Genomic DNA, 22,991 nt, shown 5'->3' with positions numbered 1-22,991 from the left:
CCCCCGCCACACACACACACACACACACACACACACACACACACACACACACCACCACCACCAAAAAAAAAAAAAAAACCCAGTCTATAGTGATTCTCAAGTTTGAAAGCAAATAATTCAAAATCATATTAAATATATATATTAAAACAGCTATTAGTTATGGTCAATGAGTTTTCTCTAAAAGATACTGTTGAGGTTAATCCTGCTTGCAGCCAAGGGCAGGTATAAGTCTCTGCGATGAAAATAAGTCCCGATTTGATGAGGCTCACTGAAAGTTGCCTACCGGGTATGAGGTCCAAGGTTGCAAAGGGACCGGGGCAATTGTTCAATGGCTAGGGCACTTGCCTTGCACACGGCTAACTGGAGTTCAATCCCTAGCATCCCATAAGGTCCCCCATGCACTGCCAGGGCTAATTCCTGAGTGCAGAGCCAGGAGTAACCCTTGAGCATTGTTGGGTATGATCCAAAACCAAATCAAAACAAAAGCTGCAAAGAAGAGAAAGTTTATTGAGATTTAAGACAGGCAGGACCCCTGAATGGGAGGTGAGGGGAGGAGAGAGAGAGAGTGAGAGAGAAAGAGAGGGGGGGAGGGAGGGAGGGAGGGAGGGAGGGAGGGAGGGAGAGGCATTGAGAGAGGGAGGGAGGGAGAGAGAGAGAGGAAGGGAGAGAGAGAGGGAGAGAGGGACAGAGAGAGGGAAAGAGAGGGAGGGTGGCAGGTAGAGGGAGGGAGGGAGGGAGGGAGGGAGGGAGGGAGGGAGGGAGGGAGGGAGAGGGAGAGAGAGAGAACCACAGAACCAAACCATTGTTATCAAGGATTTTACAGGTTCTTTTCCCAACAGCACAATCTTGAATCACTGCTGTGTGGCGAAGGATACTGCTTTTCCTTTGCTGCCACACTGAGTGAGGGATACCCCAGCACCTCCAGACGTGCTGGCCCAGAAAGAATTGTAAACAATATCATTGACTCTGACAGAGGAGTAATTTGCAGAGTGCAGGAACATGTTTGTTATTGTTTTGGGGCCCCGCCTGGCAGGGCTCAGGTCTTACTCCAGGTTCTCTGCTTAGGGACCACTCATGGCAGGAATTAGGGGGCCATATGGGGGTGCCAGAAATACAACCCAGGATGGCCCCAGGCAAGACAAGCATCCCACCTGCTGTACTTTCTCTCCAGTCCAAGGCAGAGTGAGGGGGCTGGTAAGGTGGTTTAGGATGGAGTTTCCTGACAACAAAGGGAACGCTAAGAACCTCTTTCACTGATTTTAAATTGACCATTGCTAGTTCTGCAAACCAAACGGATGACCCGGGTTTGATTCCTCCGCCCCTCTTGGAGAGCCCGGCAAGCTACCGAGAGTATCTCGCCCGCACAGCAGAGCCTGGCAAGCTACCCGTGGCATATTGGATATGCCCAAAAGAGTAACAAGAAGTCTCACATGGAGACGTTACTGGTGCCTGCTCGAGCAAACTGATGATCAACGGGATGACAGTGACAGTGAAATAATCACTAGATAAATATATTTCTGCCTATGTGCCAAAGAAAGAAATGGAGTCTGATGAGGCCACAACTGACATCACAAGTTCCCATCAACGTCCTGTAGGCGGAAGGCTGATCACGTGGGTATGAGTCAGATACTTCTTTTCTGCTTCTTTGTTTGGGGGCCACACCTTGCTGTGCTCAGGGGTCGGTCCTGGTGGGCTCGGAGGTCTTAGACCCAGCATTGAGGCATTCAAGGCAAGCGCCTGACCCACTGTACTATCTCTCAGCCCCAGAACTTCTCCTGCAAAGATAGTTTTGCTGTTTGCGTTTTAAAACAAGACGTTCAGGGGCTGGAGCAATAGCACAGCAGGTAGGGCATTTGCCTTGCACGCGGCCGACCCAGGTTCGATGCCTAGCATCCCATATGGTCCCCTGAGCACCGCCAGGAGTAATTCCTGAGCACAGAGCCAAAGGGCAGTACTAAATATAATTAAAGAATTAAAAAAGAAAAAAGAAAACAAGACGTTCAATGAGAAGTCTCTGTAAGTTTCAAAGGATGATGTGTATTTCAGCATTCAACTCAACCCTGAGCTTACTGAAAACCATCTGAGTTTATGCATTAGGGTTGAAAGTTTTCCACTTTCTGACTTCATTTTAGGTATGAGGGAAAAAAAAACAAACAAACAAGTGGTGATGTGGGTTATCGGTGGAACCTGCCAATCCAGTTCCCAGAGGCCCAGAGCACCTGCCGGGCCGATCTTGCTACAAGGCTCCTCACCTGTGCTGCCGTCAGGTCAAAGCCCAGATTCATGTGCACGGAGAAGGTCACCACGCTGGCGATCACCATGACGATGGGCGCCACGCCCACGGTGATGCTCTGGAAGTAGCCAGCCTTCTCCAGGATCCGCCGCTCCTCCTCGCGGATCTCTGCGAGTACAGAGCGAGAAAGCCAGGACATCAGCGGAAACCACAGCACGCCGGTTTCCCGCCACCCAGCAAGATCCAGGAGGCCTGCCACCACACAGGAGTTTTACTAAGGCCCTTTCTGGGGTGGGAGAGACAGCACAGCGGCTAGGGCTCTTGCTTTGCACGTGGCCAACCTGGGTTCAATCCTCAGCATCTCATATAGTCCCCCCCAGCCCACCAGGAGTGATTCCTGAGTGCAGAGCCAGGAGTAACCCCTGAGTACTGCCAGGTGTGGCCAAAAAAACAAGAACAAGAACAAAAAAAGATCCTTTCTGGGGTGCTGAACTTGTTGGTTTGTTTCTGGGTTTTTTTTTTTTTTTTGCGGGGGGGGGGTTACACGTTAGTGCTCAGAGCTTCCTCTGAACTCTGCACTCAGGAATCACTCCTAGAGGGGCTCAGGGACCACATGGGGTGCTCAGGTAAACCCAGGGTCAGCTACGTTCCAGGCAAGCCGCCCGCCTGCTGTCTGTTTCTCCAGCCCCAAGTTTGCTGCTCTTGAGCCTCCTGAGAGCTTTAACACGTCTTATAAACAAACGCCTTTTTTTTTTTTGCTTTTTGGGTCACACCCGGTGATACACAGGGGTTACTCCTGGCTCTGCACTCAGGAATTACTCCTGGCGGTGCTTGGGGGACCATATGGGATGCTGGGAATTGAACCCGGGTCGGCCGCATGCAAAGCAAACGCCCTACCTACTGTGCTATTGCCCCAGCCCCAAACAAGCCCTTTTTTGTTGCCACTGTTTTTGCTTTGTTTTGGAGCTACTTAGGGAGTTACTCTCAGCTCTATGCTCCCGAGTTGTTCCTGGCAGTACTCAGGGGGACCAGGTTTTATTTTTTTTTATTAGTGAATCACTGTGAGATAAAGTTACAGACTTACAAATTTTCTTGCATGCATTTCAGTCATACAATGATCGAGTGCCCATCCCTCCACCAGTGCCCATTTTCCACCACCAATGTTCCCAGTATCCCTCCCCCCACCCCAGCCTGCCTCTGTGGCAGGGCATTCCCTTCTGTTCTCTCTCTCCTTTGGGTGTTGTGGTTTGCTACAGAGGTATTGAGTAGGCATCATGTTCAGTCTATAGTCTGTTTTCAACCCATATCTCCCATCCCTAGCGGGCCCACCTAGCACCCTTTGCTTGGTGATCCCTTCTCTATCAGCACTGCTTCTTCACCTAGCATGTGAGGCCAACTTCCAAGCTGTGGAGTACTCCTTCAGGGGGACCAGTTTTTAAGGAATTAAAAAACGGGCTTCCCTATACAGTATTACTCTAGCCTAGAAATTAGCCCTTTATTAGATGTAAAAGTATCTGGTCCCAATTTGTTCCTTTAATTCTCTCTAGTTTCTCTCACAGTGCAAAAACATTTTAAACACAGTCCCATTTATGTCTGCTTCTGATTTCCTTGCTAATGGAATCAACTCATCATGAAGCTGGGAGACAAGAGTAGGTGACTAGCTAAAGAAGCTATGGTACACCTACACAATGGAATACTATGCAGCTGTTAGGAAAATGAAGCCATGAAATCTGCTTATAATTGGATGGACATGGAGAGTATCCTGCTGAGTGAAATGAGTCGGATGAGAGGGACAGATACAGAATGACGGCACTCATTTATTATATATATATATATATAAATAGTATGAGACTAATATCTGAGGCCAGGAAAACGGGCCAGGAGGAGTGGTCAATGGTCGGAAGTTGCCATAGGTGTGGCTGGGGGAGGGCAGAGGGCAGTTGGGATAGAGACGGGACCAGTATGACAATAATAGAAATAATTGCAATATAATAATGGGGCTGGAGCGATAGCACAGCGGTAGGGTGTTTGCCTTTCAGGCGGCCGACCTGTGTTCGACTCCTCCGCCCCTCTCGGAGAGCCCGGCAAGCTACTGAGATTATCTTGCCCACACGGCAGAGCCTGGCAAGCTACCCGTGGTATATTGTATATGCCAAAAACAGTAACAATAAGTCTCTCAATGAGAGGCTTATTGTTACTGTTACTGGTGCCCGCTCTGACAAATTGATGAGCAACAGAATGACAGTGACAATAATGGACATGAAACTAAAGTCTGGAGTAAACTATGAACATCACCAGGTGTGGCCCCCAAACAAAATTTTAAAGTAGGGGTTAGCAAGATGTCTCAGAGGGCTGAGCACACGTTTTGCATAAAGGAGATCTGGGTTCAATCCCCAGCTGAGTTCTACCGGGAGCAACCCAAGCCATAGAAATGGGAGTGTTCCTCAAATAAATAAAAACAGAACCATTTTAAACTAAGAAGCATCTGCACCTCAAAAGAAACAGTAACCAGGATACAAAGGTAGCCTACGGAATGGGAAAGAACATTCACCCAATACTCTTCTGATAGGGGGTTAGTATCAAGGATATACAAGGCACTGCTGGTTGAACTCTACAAGAAGAAAACATCCAACCTGATCAGAAAATGGGGCAATGAAATGAACAGAAACTTTCTCCAAGAAGAAATTCAAATGGTCAAAAGGCATCTGAAAAAATGCTCTTTATCACTAATCATCAGGGAGATGCAGATCGAAACAACAATGAGATATCATCTCACACCACAGAGACTGGCACACATCCAAAAGAACAGAAGTAACCGGAGTTTGCGTGGAAGTGGGGAGAAAGGGACTCTCCTTCATTGCTGGTGGGAATGCTGACTGGTCCAGCCTTTGTGGAAAACAATATGGACGTTTCTCAAAAAACTAGAAAATCGAGCTCCCATTTGACCCAGCAATACCACTCCTGGGAATATACCCTGAGGGCTAAAAAACACAGCAGAAACTCCATCTGCACTCCTACGTTCACTGCAGCACTACTCACCATAGCCAGAATCTGGAAACAACCTGGGTGCCCAAGAACAGATGAATGGATAGAAAAACTATGGCACATGGAATACTATGCAGTTGTCAGGGAAAATGAAGTCATGAAATATTAATGCATATAAATGGATGGACATGAAGAGCATCATGCTGAGTAAAAAGTCAGAGGAGAGGGGCAGATATAGAATGACTGCATTCATTTGTGGTATATAAAAAGTATGTAACAGAAGACTAATATCCATGGCCAGGGAAAACGGGTTAGAAGGACTGGTCAATGGTTGGAACTAAACACAAGTGTGTGTGGGGCCGAGGGTAGGTAAGATAGAGAAGAGACCACCAGTATGACAATAATAGCTGGGAGTGATCACGCTGGAAAAAATCTGAGGGTAAAAGTAGGCAAAGGGATATTGTTTTTTTTTTGGGGGGGGGTCACACCTGACGATGCACATGGGTTACTCCTGGCTCATGCACTCAGGAATCATTCCTGGCGGTGCTCAGGGGACCATGCTAGGAATAGAACCCGGGTCAGCCACATGCAAGGCAAGGCCCTGCCCGCTGTGCTATAGCTCCAGCCCCAAGGGATATTCTTTTGTCACACCTGGCGGTGCACAGGGGTTACTCCTGGCTCTGCACTCAGGAATCACCCCTGGCGGTGCTCAGGGGACCATATGGGATGCTGGGAATTGAACTCAGTTCGGCCCTACCTGCTGTGCTATCGCTCCAGCCCCCCCAAGGGATATTCTTGATAACCTTTCAGTATCAATATTGCAAACTACAATGCTCAAAAAGCAAGGGATGGGGAGGGAAGGGAGGAAGGGAGAGAGACAGAGACAGAGAGACAGAGAGAGAGAGACAGAGAGAGAGAAGAAAAGTGCCTGCCATAGAGGCAGGCAGGGAGTGGTGGTGGGTAATGGGAGGGAACCTGGGGACACTGGTGCTGGGGAAAGTACACTGGTGGAGGGATGGGTGTTGGAATACTGTATGACTGAAATCCAATCTTGAACAGTTTTGTAAGGATACATCTCAAAGTGATTCAATAAAAAATAAAATAAAAATAGGACCATCAGGGGCAGAAGAGATCATAGAGGAGGTAAGGTACTTGTATTCTCTACCATCAACCTGTTTCAATCTCAGGCACTGCCTCCGGGCCCCTAAGCACAAAGCCAGGAATAGTTCCAGACTGCTGGGATGCTCCCCTCCCCCCCAGTCCAACAAATAAATACTGAATGACTCAGCAAATCCACTCCTTGGCATCTATTCCAAAGACATAAAACATTAACTCAAAAGGCCATGCACACCTATGTTCATTACAATGTTATTTATAACACGTCCAGGTAAGACTTGCAAACACAAGTGGGTAAGTGGATAAGGAAGTTGTGGTATATATACAGAAGGAAATAGTACTCAGCTATATGAAGGGATACAATCTTACCTTTTGCTAAATCTTGACAGGAACTAGCGGGGTCATGTTAAGTGAAATTAGAGGGGAAAAGAAAAATGCTGGATAAAATGACTCACATGATACAGAAATAAAGCAAGGGCATGAGCAGTGTTAAGTGAATCTAGACCCGTGGACTCTGAAAACAGAACTGAAGCTACCCAGTGGTGGGGGAGGAGGCAGGACGGTGTAAGAACTGAAAATCAGGACACTAGTGGAGAGTCTTTGTCCATGGTAGTGGAAGCGAGGTGATTTTGAAGACCAAAAGTATAAGTAAAGATAAAGCCAGGAGTAAGCCCTGAGCACAGCCAGGTGTAGCCAAAAATAAACAAACAAACAAAAAATGCATACATAAATGCTAGCACTACTGTAGCCAGGTTGCTCCGACTACAATAAAAAAGAAAAAAGGGGGCTGGAGCAATGATAGCACAGCAGGTAGGGCATTTGCCTTGCACGCGGCCGACCCAGGTTTGGTTCCCAGCATCCCATATGGTCCCCTGAGCACCGCCGGGAGTAATTCTTGAGTGCAGAGCCAGGAGTAACCCCTGTACATCGCTGGGTATGACCCCCCCCCCAAAAAAAAAGGAAAAAAGATGAGCCTGAGCGATAGTACAATGGGTAGAGCATTTGCCTTGCATGCTGCCAGTGACCTGGGTCTGATCCCCAGCATCCCATATGGTCCCTCAAGCACCACCAGGAGTAATTCCTGAGTGCAGAGCCAGGGTAACCATGAGCATTGCCAGATGTGATCCCCCCTCAAAATAAAGCAATAAATAAGTATATTATTTTGAAAGGTTAAAAAAAAAAAGGCCCTATAATACTTATGATGCCTAAACCAGTTATCTGTCTGATCACTGAGAATGGTTCAATGGCAGCCTGAGGTCTGAGCTGGATGAAGCCACAGGAATAAATCAGTTAGGAAAGCAGTCATTTATTATGTGATCAGGACAAGGATTATTTTCTGCCTGGGTCTGATTCTTTTATGCAGATTTCGTTATGTTAATAGGGAATGAATACACTAACTGAATTCATAATTGGCATTTGTGTTTGGTTCCCTGGTTGCTGCTTATCTCTTGCCTAGATAATAATAGGAGTGACACCAATGGTAATGGAGAATTAAAAGGGAACTAGGACTTCCTAGAGTGCCCACTGAACACAGATGCCAGGCGAGATCCTCACACATGAAGCAGGAAGGATGAGTCTACGAGTGAAATATGGTTTCTGTCATCAGAACAGTCTTCGGTATCTGCAATAACTCGCTAGCAGCAGTCCAAGAGATCAAAAGACCTTGGAGTAGGATGTAGGACAATAAAGGGGTGTGATATTTTCTCACTCTTAGACATAAAAGTGATTCTCTGACTGGCTATACTATGACCCTAAAGATATCAGCACTGCCCAAGACATTAGGAACTCTCCTGAGAGCTAACTCATGACACATTGTCACTGTCACTGTCATCCTGTTGCTCACTGAATTGCTCAAGTGGGCACCAGTAACATCTCTATTGTGAGGTTTGTGTACTGTTTTTGGCATATAGAATACACCACGGGTAGCTTGACAGGCTCTGCTGTGTGGGCGAGATACTCTCAGCAGCTTGTCGGGCTCTCCGAGAGGGATGGAGGAATCGAACCCAGGTCGGCTGCATACAAGGCAAACACCTTACCCGTTGTGCTATCTCTCCAGCCCCATGACACATTAAAATAAAAAAACCTCACAAACAAGGGGTCGAGAGAGGGAGCATTCAGAATGTATGCCTAGCATGCACCCAACCTGGGTTGAATTCCTGGCCTCACATGGTCCCCAAGCATCAAAAGGGGCAGGTCTGGAGCGTTGCCAAGGGAACCCCCAATGCCACAGTGCCCCAGGAGCACGGCATCCTCGGGCCCTTGCACGGAACTGCAGGCCTGGCTGGATGAGAATTGGGGGCTGGAGGCCCCCCAATGCCCTAATAAAATCAAACAAACCCCAAAACCCACAGCTGGGGATGTGTTTCCATGGCTGAAACATGTATTTCATACATGAGAACCCTGGTTTCAATACGTTGTACTGCAAAAGAAACTGTAAAAAATCCAACTACCACTGAGATATTTATCACTTACCTTGCCTGAGTGTGCAAGAAGCAAGAACACTCTTTGCAGACAAATACACACAGGAAAAGACAGCAATGCTTAAGGACAAGCACAATATCTGAGAGCCAGAAGGGACCCTCCCTCTGCCAACATCACGTATGGCAGGTGCTAGGGTCTCATCCCTTGGTTCCGCTCTGTTGGCAATGAATGTGCTATTTGGCCAGGGCGGCCTGTCCACTGGCCACTGCCAGCTACCCACGAGAGGATGACCTCTTCCAGACCACTCAGAGATCAAGCTTATGAACCTCAAAGGTTTAAACAACAAACCAGGCAGTAAGGATCCTAGAGTTCCCTTGATTTGAACATTGTATCTTTATAAACATTATATCTTTGTGAACATTGTATCTCTGTAAACACTGTATCTCTATAAACATTGTATCTTTATGAACACTGAACACTGTAAACCATGCCTTACCTTTTCAATGGTACTGAATTTGGGTTAGCTCACTTTGATTTTTAGGTCAGTTGATAGCTCATTATTGACTATTTCTACTGAAATGTCAGTATGACTTCTGTTTTCACTTGCTCTATAATTTTTGTGTGTGGCAGATTTGGGGCCACACAAAATGCGTTTGGGAGACCACGTGGGACCAGGAATGGAACACAGGCCCCCTGCACGCAAAGCACAGGCTCTGTTCATTCAGTTATTTCTTCAACCCTGTCTTCTCTTTTAAGCTCTAAAGTATCTTTGAACGCATCCTTCTCAAACGTTACCTCTTTTTTTGGTTTTTAGGTCACACCCAGCAGTGCTGAGGGTTTATTCCTAGCTCTGAGTCCAAGGGTCACTCCTGGAGAAGGTTCGGGGACCATATGGGATTCTAGGGATCGAACCCAGGTTGGCTGAGTGTAAAGCCAGCACCCTACCTGCCGTGCTGTCACTCCAGCCCCCTCAAATGTCACCTTGTTAAGATCTATAGCACCAACTTTTGTGGCATTCCATCTGAGAACCCAGCCTGCTTCTTAGCCCTCCAGAGATTTCTGATGCATTGACAAGTTTATGTCCGCACTGAATTTATGAGATGAAATTGAACCAGGTACTGAGAACATAGGGATTTCATGTTAATCAGTTATTCAAAATGACAAAATAAGCAGAACATTTTCTGTCTTGGAATGAGTGACAGAGCGAGGCCCAGGGGCCAGCTGCCCTGATTTCCAGTCCAGGGCACACCCGGCCCCTCGCCCCACCTCTCAGGACTCCAGATCTGCCAGTTTCCAGACATGCGCACCCAGGACAAAGGGGGCACGTGGCACTCTCAGCAGGGACTCAATGACAGAGCAAGCACTTCGCTCGTGCAAGGCCCTGACCCCATGGGCCCCCACCAGCACCACTGGGTGCTGCCCCCCTCAAGCAACAATAAAGACATAAACTCACTTTGCACCATCTGAGAAAACGCCTTGACCCAGGCGTACATCTTAATAAATTTAATGTAGGTGACAACTTCGCTCATCTTTTGGACACGCTCATCGGTGGTGGCCACACACTTCCTCCTGAAATATGCAGTGACCCGAGAGGCAAACATCTGAAAGCAAGCACAAAGACACAGGATGGGAGCTCGTTCAGAAAAAACAGTGACCCAAGCTTTCTGGGAAACACGCCTGATTAAGGCGGTTATCAATAAAATGAACAACAGGTCGGGGACGAAGTAGTAGAGCACTTACATGAGGGCCTGGGTTTGGTCACCAGCAACTCCAAAATATGTTTTTTTTTAAAAAAAAAATTCAAACACAGGGGCTGGAGTGATAGCACATCGGGTAGGGTGTTTGCCTTGCACTCGGCCGAGCCGGGTTCGATTCCCAGCATCCCATATGGTCCCCTGAGCACTGCCAGGGGTAATTCCTGAGTGCAGAGCCAAGAATAAACCCTGTGCGTCGCCGGATGTGACCCAAAAAGCAAAAAAAAAAAAAAAAATTCAAACATAAACTGGGACTTTTTCTTCACTTTATTTTTGGTTCGCTTTGTTTTGCTCACACCCAGCAATGCACAGGGCTTACTCCTGGCTCTGCACTCAGGAATTACTCCTGGAGGTGTTCGAGGACAATATGGGATGCTGGGAATGGAACCTGGGTCAGTCACATGCAAGGCAAACGTTCTACCCACTGTGATATCACTCCTGCCTTCTTTTTTGTATGTATGTGTGTGTGTGTGTGTGTGTGTGTGTGTGTGTGTGAATACTTTTGTTTTGTTTTGTTGAAACACCTAGCTATGTTCAGTGGTTACTCCTCACTCTGCAGTTAGAAATTACTCCCAACAGTGGCTGGGGACCATATTGGATGCCAGGGATTGAACCCAGGTCGTTTGTGTGCAAAGCAAATGCCCTACACACTGTATTATCATTCTGCGCCTGCTTTTAATGAACTCTTTAAAAAACTTTTTATTGATTGAGATTCTGTGATTTACAATACTGACAGTGATGGTTTCTCCTGCATGTAATTCTATTGCCTCTAAGAAGTCTCAAACAATAAATATCTAGGGGCTGGAACAATAATACAGCAAGAAGGGCACCTGCCTTGCACGGGGCCCACCCTGGTTTGAACCCCAGCATCCCAGATGGTCCCTGAGCTCTCCAGGAGTGACCCCTGAGTGCAGAGCTAGGAGTAAGCCCTGAGCACTGCCAGTTGTAGCCCCCAAACAAATTAGTTAAATAAAAGGAAAAGACTACCAAATTGAAATTAAAAATCTAATTCCTATATCTTCATGGAAGTTAAGACAAACACCTATTTGTTCTCAGTATAAGCACAGACAGTGAGTTGTATGTATCGGGCATGGGGGAGTTCTTTCAGTGTCAAGTTGAGACAGAGTGCCCCCAAACTTTGGGGTTCCTTGGGGACAAGACACGCCAACTTGAGTGTCTCTTAATTTCACTCAGTGCCGCTGCCTTTATTCATGCGATACCTCAGGTCCTCTCGAGCCAAGGTTCTGCCAATGGACTGAGCACTATCTAGCTCTTGCTAGACTTTTCCAAACCAGAAACCTATGATGACCTGGCAGTTTCCAGTTAGATATGGGGTTCTCAGAGAGGTCTACTCCCTAAGCTGGCGCCCGTCACCCCGCTAAGGAGACGCTGCCGACACACAGCAGGGAGGCTCACTCACCATGGCAGGATAAAAGAGGATAAAAACGGCTGATCCCAGGAAGCCAGTGGGTCCCAGAATAATCACATTGTACACCATGCCCAGGATGGCGACGACGGGTCCTCCAGCCAGTAAGCTGCCAACTGCGGCCGCCTCGAACATCCTCTGCCCGTCGTTGGAGCAAAGGTTGATGAGCTACAAGACACGACGGGCAGTGAGCTCGCAGGCCCTGGTCCCAGGAGGAAGACCAAGGACAGAGCGAGGCTCCCCTGGAGAGGAACGGGCTGGGAGCAATCTCCGTCCTCAGAGCAAACCCCCACCTCACCTCTCCCACGGACTTCTCCTTGATATTCTTCAGTTTCAGGATCTTCTTAAACGCCATGGTGAGGATGGCCCCCCGTAAGCGGACGCCGGTTCGGTAGTTCAAGGCCCAGGTGAGGGCCAGCGACCAGGAGCGCACAATCTCCGTGAGGAGCAGGCCCAGGACCAGCAGTAAGCTGTACTTGAGGTTAGAATCCGCCACCTGGGCGTACTCCAGAAGGCGTTTCACCACGAAGGCCTACAGGGAGAAACACACACCTCCGTGGGCATCGTCACCGCACCTGCACGCCACACCACAGTTTTATGTTAAGTTAGAAAGAGCAGGCAGCGTGCCTCGGGGCCAACGAGGAGAAGCAGGACCAAATACCTTCTCGCAGGACCCTGCCTGAGGTCCCTCGCGCAGGCCATGGCTCAGGAAGGAGTCTGCCTGCAAACATACCCCCTCAAGGGCACCACCGCACAGCAGGGCTCTCTCTAACGTAACATAAGCCTGCCCACGAGCGGAAGTCCATTCTGAACACACTTATTATAATTATTGTCTTTTAGAAACACAGACGTCAATGCTGGACTTTACTCCAGTACCTCTAAGTAAGCATGGATACATCTCTTTACATGAAACTAAGATTTTTTTTTTTTTTGGTGGAGGGGAAGGCTATTGTAGCAAACGTGCTTATTTGATAAAAAGGAACAGTGTACCTACAGTTGTACTGGGGAAGAGTGAGAAGTGCATTTGCAAAACATTCCTGAAAACAAACAGCAGTTTTAATCATAATGAAGACAGCCAACAAAGCAGTCTACGGAGAAGCCAGCGACCCTCCCGAGGGCCCGCCCCTCCTCCCCACGCCCTCCCGAAGACAAAAACGTGTTACCTCAGGTAGCATATGTCTAACACCACCTGCTGGGAGCAGAGGCAGCCAGCGCCCAAGGACCACCGAGTGCCACCTCCGGCTCTGAGGTCCCGTGACGCCGGGGCACACACTCACACGAGGCACACTCAGCAACAGGATGAAATACCAGAAGTGGCAGGCAATGTACTTTTTTATTGAAAATGAAAGGGGAAAAAAAAAAGTACCATCTTCAAAGAGCATCTCACAGAGACCGTACAACAGGAGGTTGCATTGTGGTAACATCAACATGGGAACATACAGAGTCCAGTTCTACAGAGCCGACCAGCTAAGGCGGTCAGCCGGCCTCCGCCTAGGCGTTTGAACCACACACAGTGCAAATACAGAACAGAACCCGTATCTGTTTCCAGAGTCCGGAGCGGTAGGGCAAGCTGACAGCGTTTAATCACTTAGGGTTCCTGACGCTGCCGTGAGTCTAGCACGGAGGAGGTTCTCCAGGAATAAACACTTTGCTGCTAAGGAAAGAGAATTAAAACAAAAACAAAACCCAAGCCCCTCCCCAACCAACGAAAACCTCTCCAAGAGGTAACCACCGCTTAGTATTGGAGGACGCGACTCTGGTCGGCTAGGCTGTGAGGAATGACCTCTCTCTCCCGCGTCAGAAAACAAACAAATCTAGGCCTCAAGGTCAAACGGTGGTGGCGTCCTTCAGAGTCTTTTCAAGTCTTTGCCGCTAAAACAGAACTTGCCGAAAGAGAGACAAAACAAACCACAACAGAAGCAAGCCAAACCAATCCCCCACCCTGAAGCAAGGAGGGAAAAAGGTAAATTAAACCAGAAACCCATCGCCCCGTCTAGCCCCGATCCTGACAGCAAAGGGCTCAGGAGCTGGAGTCCAGCTCTGAGTAACACACAAAAACCAGACACAATTGTCCCCAGGACGCTAACGTGGAATTCCAGAGCCCAGACTCCCTCTGGGTGCCTCGGTATCTCTCTCCCTATCTCTCGCTTTTATTTTTTGTCCCTGAGAGGAAATGATTACCAGGTGTCCACTAGATCCTAAGAGATCCCCACCTGCCAGATTTTTATCATATCTCCACCAACCACCCGATCAAATAAAGAGGAGGGTTCAAGATTCCAAGGGCCAGTGACTCTCATCTGTCCCTTCCCTCAGAAGTTGGGACTGTTAGCAACGGTTCGGATCACTAGTGCACACAGGTGGGTCGGAGGTGTACTAGCCAGAAGTGGCCTCTTTTCCAATACTGCCGTCCGAAATGCGGCACTGGGCCACTGGCATGTCAGGACGATCAGAAGGCCCCTTTCCCGCTCATGAAGCAACTCAGTCAAGGTGGTGGGGTGCTTCCTCACGCGCCTCTCACACCCATGGGACAGACTCCAAAGGCAGGTGTGAGAAGGCAGCAGACAGCAGTGTGGGTTCTTTCCTTCCCGTCCCTGCACAGGGGCCAGTTTCCAGCACTGGGTAGCACAGGAGACCTCCCAAGGAGGAGGGGCCAACTTTTAATTTCCAACATATAGGTTTGTTTTCCTTTTTTTTAAAAAAAAAATAGTTACACTTCAAACTACTTTGTGTGGGACAAAAGGGGGAAAAGGCTTTCACTGAAGAAAAAAAAAAAACTCCAACCAAAATGTAGGTTAAAAAAGTGACCCACGTATCAATTGGATTTAAATAAACTGGGAGAAAAACTGAAGACTGTGTCCGCAGAGCTGTCTGGCTGTGGAAAGCATTCCCAGGGAATAAACATTACCTTACCTGAACTCTTGGCGAGAGATTCTGCCCAGCTTGACTCTCTCATTCTGACCGCAGAATACAGCCATCCTGAAAATTCTAAAGAACAGCTTCTGTGACTGGTTCTACTACAGAGACTCCCCCCACCTCCAGATCCTGGCAGCACCAAGCACGCTGCAGCTGGAGAGAGGATGGAAGGGTGCGGAACTTACCTCTCCCAAAGACTTTTCTCTGTCCTTGCCCCTCCCCCCAGCCCCGAGAGCGGAGGAAGCCTCCACTGAGGAACTGACCACCTTCAACAGACCTGCAGGGCATATAATAATGCCTTAACCCCACTCTTCTGCCAGCTCGGGTCTTTCCCCAAGGTTTTGATCCTGGAAGACCACATATCACCTGGGTGAGTTGAGTGGTTGGGCAAGTCATTTTGGGTCAGGATCGTACCCCTGTGTGGACGCTAAGGGAAGTCTCCGAAGATGTGAACAGAGCTCAAGGTCCACAGCATCACAGGAACCTTGGATCAACTTGATACATCTGTGATCCAGCCACACACACGAACATGTACACACACACACATACACACACACATACACACACGCACCAGTGCACACATGTGCATGCGCGCATGCGCGCGCACACACACATACACACACACACACACACACACATACACACACACACACACTTTGAGCAAGCTTCATGTATACTAAATCTGGCTACCAAGGTTCAGTGAGGCCTGAGTAGAGAGTTACAAATGGGATGCCGTATCCACAGTTGGTTCTTACAGATAATTATCTCGGAATGGACCTCACCGACTTGAAAGTGAAAAACTTCTGAGTTCTTAAAAGGTGTGCAAATGTCACAAACTCCCGCTCGCTCCCTGAAAAGCCTAGAATCCAGAGACAGCAGGACACGCCCACAGCTGTCCTCACAACCTGCAGAAGTCGTCGCGTTCCAATTAAAAGAGGGAACTGACTGGGATGGGAGGGTCACCGAGAAAAGTTTGTGTCGCTGATGACTTTCAATTTTCCCTTTATCAACGGAGAGAGACTGGAAGGGGCTGTTTGCTTTTCCAGAATGGAATCTCATGAAAACGACGCAGGATTTTAGGTCTTCCCCCACGAAAGGGCCAGGAGAAGACCCAGGCTGCTCTCTCCCTACCCAAGGAAGGGCTGGAGCTTCTCTTGCATCTGGCAGACTGCACGAGGGATTAGCATTCCAGCATACACTACGCTGTAAGGGAAACGAAGGAAAACGGGTGGATACCCAGGAGAGATCCCGGGCTGCATGTGCTCGGGCAGTATTTCTTCCCACATGAAACATTAAAGCTCCCCCAACCTACATGGGGTGGAAGGGCAGCCAAATAAGGACCAATACGGGTCCTGGCCTGGTCAAGGGGAACCAAGGAAGTCTGCATAGAGCAAGGCAGCTGAATGCATTCTGTGGGAAGTCAGGCAGCCCTCAGCCCTGAAGTGAGACAAGGACAGAAGCTCTTCTTGGGGGAAGCGGAGCCTACGAAAATGTCTGTCACTTTGGACGCTGACAGACGACTCGGTCACGTGGTCACTCTTACTCAGAACTTATACAAAGGCAAGTTAGTTGGTCAATCAACAGAGAAACTTAATACCAGGAAAAGGAGTGCTCTCTGCTTCAGGAAAGAGATCAGAATGTTTTGTAAAGGCATCGGTTATGAACACAAAACAAACGAGGAAGCAATATCACCACGAAATCCAGAGAACGGTCAAAACTCCTTTTGCCTCCTTCCATGCATCTTAAGACACATACTTACCCAGCCCGTGACCGCCTGGCTTACCCACACACGGAAAACGCACAACAGAGGCAGTACCACTGCCGGGTGCCTCGCGGAGGTAGAGAATGAACTTAAACAAAGTCGCACTGCAAGGCAGCTCGGCAGCGGGAGACTCGGGCGTCCAGCAAACAGTGTGGCTGTCCTGCAGCCCACCTCCGCCGCCCCCAGCACCAGCCAGGGAAAAGCCCCGGCGGCCACCCGGCCACTGGACACCAGAGCTCTCCCCGAGCTCCAGGGAAGACCCTGAACCCTGCACTGGAGCTCTGGCTTCTCGGGGGCTCCAAGGCCCCAGCTCCGTGCACAGATCTGCCACCAGGCACAGGGGCCTTCCCAGCGCTTGCACCACAGTCCCGGCCACACGCTGCGCGCTCTCGCCCACCCACGGCACCCTGAGACGCATCTGCCCCATCCAAGAAGGTCGACCCAGGTCCACGCACAGCCCAGAAGCCCAGAAGCCCGGCGCGCACCTGTGGCAGAGCCGGAACCATTCCAGGACCCCCCCCACCCGCCCAAAGAGAAAGCCAGCTGGTGTCATTTCTTCCTTCCCCTTCTGGCCAGCGACCTCCATTCGCTCCGAATTCCAGGGCTCCCTTGCCACGGCCAGAGGCACGGCTCAGGCCAGAACCAGTCTCCAGGGGGGTGGGGAAGCACCCCCTGCAGCAGGACCAGTGTCAGCTCTGGCCACGGCCAGGCCCCTGGCAAGCGTCAGAAGGAAGCGTGGGACTTACTGGTCCACTGAAGCCAGCCAGCTGTGTGATCATCAGGCACAGGATGGACAGGATGAGCCTGGTGCGGCAGAAGGTCCACACGACCCTTCGCAGGGAGGCGGCATCCGGCCCGGCTTCCTTCAGCTCCTCTTGCCACAGTCTCTCTAGTCTTAACAAGGGCACAATCTCCGTCACACGCCAGCCCCGGGGCACGCAGCCACCCCACCCCCCCTCCTGCCGTCACACCTGGCTCCAGGCGGGCACACCATGCACACCTCTCTCCTCAAAAGAGACGTGTGCCACATGCCACGGAATGGGGGGGAGGGGGGAACAGAGAGAGAGAGACGGTGGGTAAGGCACCTGCCTTGCTGACCCCAATTCCATCCCCAGCACCCCGTGAGGCTCCCCCCCCCCACACACACACACACACTGAGCCCACCAGGACTTATCCCTGAGCACAGTCAGGAGCAAGCTGCCGGATGTGATTCAACCTGCCCCCCCCCCGCCTCCCCTAAAAGAGCCCATCAAAATTTTAAAGATAAATTAATTAATTAATTAAAGTAGTAGGTACCACATCAGACTGGAGCCATAGCACATCGGGTAGGGCATTTGCCTTGCACACGGACTACCTGGGTTCGATTCCTTCGTCCCTCTCGGAAAGCCTGGCAAGCTACCAAAAGTATCCCGCCCGCACGGCAGAGCCTGGCAAGCTACCCGTGGCATATTTGATATGCCAAAAACAGTAACAACAAGTCTCACGATGGAAACATTACTGGTGCCCGCTCGAGAATATCAATGAACAACAGGATGACAGTGCTACAGTGTGACAGGTACCACGTCATCACCTTCTGGAAAAAAAATCTCCCTTCTCAGACAACTACATATTCACCCTGTGCCAAAGGAGCCTCTCGGGATACAGAGCCTCAGGAGAAGCAAGGTCTTTCCTTCCACCTAGAAAACTCAGTCTTGAGTAGCATCTGTCTGGGGATAAGAACTTCCTCCCTCCCTAAGGGGGCCCCAACCCCTCCTGAAGGTTCCTGTGGTAACAAAGAAGGTAAAGTTGGAAAAGAGAATTTAAGGATAACCTGGCAACTACCACAAAAATATATTCTCTCGGGGCCGGAGCGATAGCACAATGGGTAGGGCATTTAAATGCCTTGCAAACAGCCGACCTGGGATGATTCCCAGCATCCCATAGGGTCCCCTGAGCACTGCCAGGAGTAATCCCTGAGTGCATGAGCCAGGAATAACCCCTGTGCAATGCCGGATGTGACCCAAAAAGTAAAAAAAAAAGTATGGGCTGGAGCGATAGCACAGCGGTTAGGCTTTCGCCTTTCACATGGCCGACCCGTGTTCGATTCCTCCACCCCTCTCGGAGAGCCTGGCAAGCTACCGAGAGTACGGAGCTCACACGGCAGAGCCTGGCAAGCTACCCGTGTGTATTGGATATGCCAAAAACAGTAACAATAAGTCTCTCAATGAGAGACATTACTGGTGCCCACTCGAACAAATCGATGAGCAACGGGGATGACAGTGATACACACACACACACACACACACACACACACACACATATATACATATACATATATATATATATTTCTCACTGTGAGCAATAGCACAGCGGGTAGGGCATTTGCCTTGCATGTGGCCGACCTGGGTTCGATTCCTTCGTCCCTCTCGGAAAGCCTGGCAAGCTACCGAGAGTATCCTGCCCACACGGTAGAGCCTGGCAAGCTACCCATGGCATATTTGATATGCCAAAAACAGTAACAAGAAGTCTCACAATGGAGATGTTACTGCTGCCCGCTCGAGCCAATCGATGAACAATAGGACGACAGTGCTCCAGTGTTCCATACATATATTTATATATAAAAAGGCAGCAACACACTCTCCCCGCTGAGCCAGCAAGAGAAATGGGCTGGGAGAAAGGAGGCCCTGGTTACAACAGGGCTCCCGGTGACGGCGGAGGCAGAGCACGGGGACAGCGCTGCTCTTTCCGTGGCCATGAAGCCCGGACAGGGCACTGCAAGGCCCCCGCCACCACCCCAACCCCCGCCTCACGCACAGCCCCCGCCTCCTACCTCCTGCAGTTCACCTCACAGGACTCGTGCTTGGACACCGGCCAGACGTCGTCCATGGAGAGCTCGCCCTTCCTGTGGGCGAGGCGGGCCAGAGGCGACAGCCAGGAGAACGTCATGCAGGAGAAGAGCCCCGCGTTGTCCACCGGGTGCTGGTGTCTGCGGGCAGACCCCCCCCCAACCAGAGCCATCAGCGTGGACACAATGTCGGACGGAGCCCGCCCCGACCCTGTGGCCACAGGCGCCCGGGAGCGTGGGCAATGGGTGGGTCGCCGGCCGGCGGAGGCCTCTTACTTGGCAGTGGTCCGGAAGGGCTTCAGAGCACTCAGGCTGTGATGGTACTTCCCCTTGGGATGCTCCTCGTCCAGGAAGCGGAGCTGCGAGTGCACAGAGACGTCCAGGGGCAGGCCCTCGGCGCGGGCTGCGGCCTCCAAGGCATCGTGGCATTCCACCTGCCTCCAACAGAGAGGGCGGGAGAACGTCAGAACCAGCGAGCAGGGCCCTGGGCGGGAGGGAACCCCAAGAGACAGGGGGAAGCACTGACTTCCACCACATGAACATCAGAACAGGCATTTCTTCTTGAAATATATTTTTAACAGAAGCACCATGAGATGCACGGTTAGAAAGTTGTTCATGCTTGAGTTTCAGTCACACAATGTTCCGGCACCGAGCCCTTCACCGAGGCACATTTCCCCCCACCAGTGTCCCCAGTTTCCTTCCTGTGACCCCCTTGCACTGCTCCTACAATCTGCCTCCATGGCAGATACTTATACTTTTCTTTCTTTTTTTTTTTTTTTTGCTTTTTGGGTCACACCCAGCGATGCTAGGGGTTATTCCTGGATTTGCACTCAGGAATTACTCCTGGCGGTGCTTGGGGGACCATATGGGATGCCGGGGATTGAACCTGGGTCGGCCACGTGCATGGCAAATGCCCTACCCACTGTGCTATCGCTCCGGTCCCATGCAGATACTTTTCTTTTCTTCTCTCACTCTCTCTCTGATTTTCCTTTTACACATGATGCTTTGCGAAACTATTACTTAAAGCATACTATGTGTATCCCTTTATCTCCTTCCTGCACTCGGTTTTTGTCCAGAGTGATACAACTGTCAACTGTCACAGTGGTCCTTTCTCTGTCCTAACTGCCTTCTGCCTGCCCCGTGGTGGTGGCAAGCTTCCTGCCACGGACCAGGCCTCCTGGTCTTTTAAACCAGATATTTCACATTTCCAAACGAATAGACTTTCCCTGGGGGGAAGCACTTTTAGGCTGAGAAAAGCTGGGAAGAAAGCAAAGCGTTTCTTTCCATCTACTTCCCTTTTTTCCTCCCATTTCCCTCTTCGTGACCTCCCCTGTATGATACTGGCTACAATGCATCTGAGACATTATTGTCCATTTAAGTCCGTGGTTTATATTAGGATGACTTGGTATCACTCATTTACAAATGTTTCTTTTTTTAAAGCACGAAAAAAATACGATTTTGAAGGGGTTGCACCTGGCAGTATTCAGGAGACCATTATGTGGTCCCAAGGATTGAACCTGGGTTGGCAGCGTGCAAGGTGAGTGTCCTACCCACTGTAGTATCTCTCTAGCCCTATCACTGAAATACTTTTATCTTTCATTTCCCAATGTGGACTGAGCAAGTTCTACTTCACAAATTCTAGTGCATTTTCTATGACAAAAACTTCAGGGGTTGGAGTGGTAGCACAGCGGGTAGGGCATTTGCCTTGCACGCGGCCAACCCGGGTTCGACTCCCAGCATCCCATATGGTCCCCGAGAACCACCAGGAGTAATTCTGAAGTGCAAAGCCAGGAGTAACCCCTGTGCATTGCCAGGTGTGACCCCCCCCCCCGAAAAAAAAAAAAACAAAACCAAAACTTCACAATCACAGGGGTAGCCCTGCTCTTGAGGGTGCGTCCCTCCCTGCCGAGCTCACGAACTCCAGCACCAGATTTCTGTGAGTTGAAGAAGTGATGCCTGGGGCTGGAGTGACAGTACATCGGGTAGCGCACGTGCACAGATGCCGAATTCCCATAGCGAGAATTAAATGTTCAGGGCCAAAGACAGAGCTCAGAGGCTAATGCTTTTGAGTAACACAAAGCTGACCCAGGTTCAATCCCCAGCACCACACCGGGTCCCCTGAGCTCTGCCAGGAGTAACCCCTGAGCACAGAGCCAAGAGTAAGCCCTAAGCACTGGAAAAAAAAAAAAGTGTGGGGGGGGAGTGATGCTTACTTACTATAAATTTCATAAACACTGATGACTCCCTTTCATAAAGAGGCATGTAATTCAAAGTCTGCCATGGCAGAAGACAGGAATCGGGACATCTCTAGGCACCCCCAGCCCCATTTATGCTAAAGTAACTTCATTTATGGTTTTTCTGATTCAGTTAGGAAAGACCGAAGCTTGTGATCTGCCGCAACTTGGATGGAACTGAAGAGCATCATGTTGAGTAAAAGATGTCAGAGGGAAAAGGACAAGCACAGGGAACCTCACGAAACAAAACAGAAACGGACAGCAGATGATGCCGAACCCTGGGCTCCGACTCCGAAACAGAGAATGTCGAGCAATGAGGTGGGGACGGGCTCGAGGCAAGGGGAAGAAGAGGGGAAGCAGAAGTGACAGTAAGGACTGTCATGGAGGTGACATTGAGCACTTTGGAGGTAAAGAAGGTGCAGGAACTCTGTACATCAGAATCATCAACATCAACACTATTGTAATTGTATGGTTTCAACTACAATAATAATAATAATAATAATAACAATAATAATAAAGGACCTCCGGGGACTGGAATGATAGAGGGTGCCTGCCCTGCATGTGGCTGACTGGGGTCTGATCCCCGGCATCCCGTATCACCCGAGCACCGCCAGGAGTAATTCCTGAGTGCAGTCAGGAGTGAGACCTGAGCATGCATCACTGAGTATGGCCCCCAAACAAACAGACAAACAACAACAAAAACACCCCCCCAAAAAGAACTATGTAGGTGCTTATATCTAAAAATTAAACAAGGCTTAGCGGTACCCCTGCATGGCAAGTATAAGGCTGCCTCTTCAGTAACCCCGAAACCGTAGGGTGCTCCGTCACAGTGCCGATGTGGAGGTCTTCAGCGCCCTGAGACCAAATCTGCATGGGCACCTCAACCAAGCCCACAAGCACCACCACCAGCTGTGACCCCCAGACACCACAGCACCAACAGAAGCAAAGGGAAGGGAAGGTGGGAAAAAAACAATTTCCAAAAAAGCATTTACTAGTGAAATTCAAATTATAGGAATGGTCACTGAGAGCACTTTTATTTATTTTTTTTTCTTTTTGGGTCACACCTGGCGATACACAGGGGTTACTCCTGGCTCTGCACTCAAGAATCACTCCTGGCAGTGCTTGAGGGACAATATGGGATGCTGGGAATCGAACCCAGGTCCGCTGCGTGCAAGGCAAACGCCCTACCCACTGTGCTATCGCTCCAGCCCTGAGCACTTTTATTTTTAAAATACTAAAGTACCAATCAACCACTGAGTATTTGATGTTAATTGATTATCTTCAACCCTCAGAAGGCACTATGGAATTCAAGTTTTCCCTTAA

The 22,991-nt window shown here is 49.7% G+C and overlaps 1 protein-coding gene across 4 annotated transcripts in view; it reads right to left on the bottom strand.

The window, feature by feature from the left end:
* The window catches only part of ABCC5 (ATP binding cassette subfamily C member 5), a 106,606-nt gene that overhangs the window by 55,123 nt on the left and 28,492 nt on the right, over nt 1–22,991 (bottom strand). For 2 of the 4 annotated variants that reach the window (XM_055129719.1, XM_055129720.1), the window contains exons 3-9: nt 19,711–19,868; nt 19,420–19,575; nt 17,357–17,504; nt 12,234–12,467; nt 11,930–12,103; nt 10,209–10,356; nt 2,253–2,401 (exon numbers count right to left, since the gene is read on the bottom strand). In XM_055129719.1, the coding sequence (XP_054985694.1) occupies nt 2,253–2,401; nt 10,209–10,356; nt 11,930–12,103; nt 12,234–12,467; nt 17,357–17,504; nt 19,420–19,575; nt 19,711–19,868 (1,167 nt within the window). Of the gene's footprint in view, nt 1–2,252; nt 2,402–10,208; nt 10,357–11,929; nt 12,104–12,233; nt 12,468–13,249; nt 14,921–17,356; nt 17,505–19,419; nt 19,576–19,710; nt 19,873–22,991 lie in introns of those variants that run through there. The other 2 variants (XM_055129721.1, XM_004603068.2) reach the window with 2 other exon arrangements.

The sequence above is a fragment of the Sorex araneus genome, chromosome 2 (genome assembly GCF_027595985.1).
Source record: "Sorex araneus isolate mSorAra2 chromosome 2, mSorAra2.pri, whole genome shotgun sequence".
Taxonomy (NCBI): domain Eukaryota; kingdom Metazoa; phylum Chordata; class Mammalia; order Eulipotyphla; family Soricidae; genus Sorex; species Sorex araneus.
Note: the sequence above shows the minus strand (reverse complement) of the source record. Positions and strands in the feature narration are given on the sequence as shown.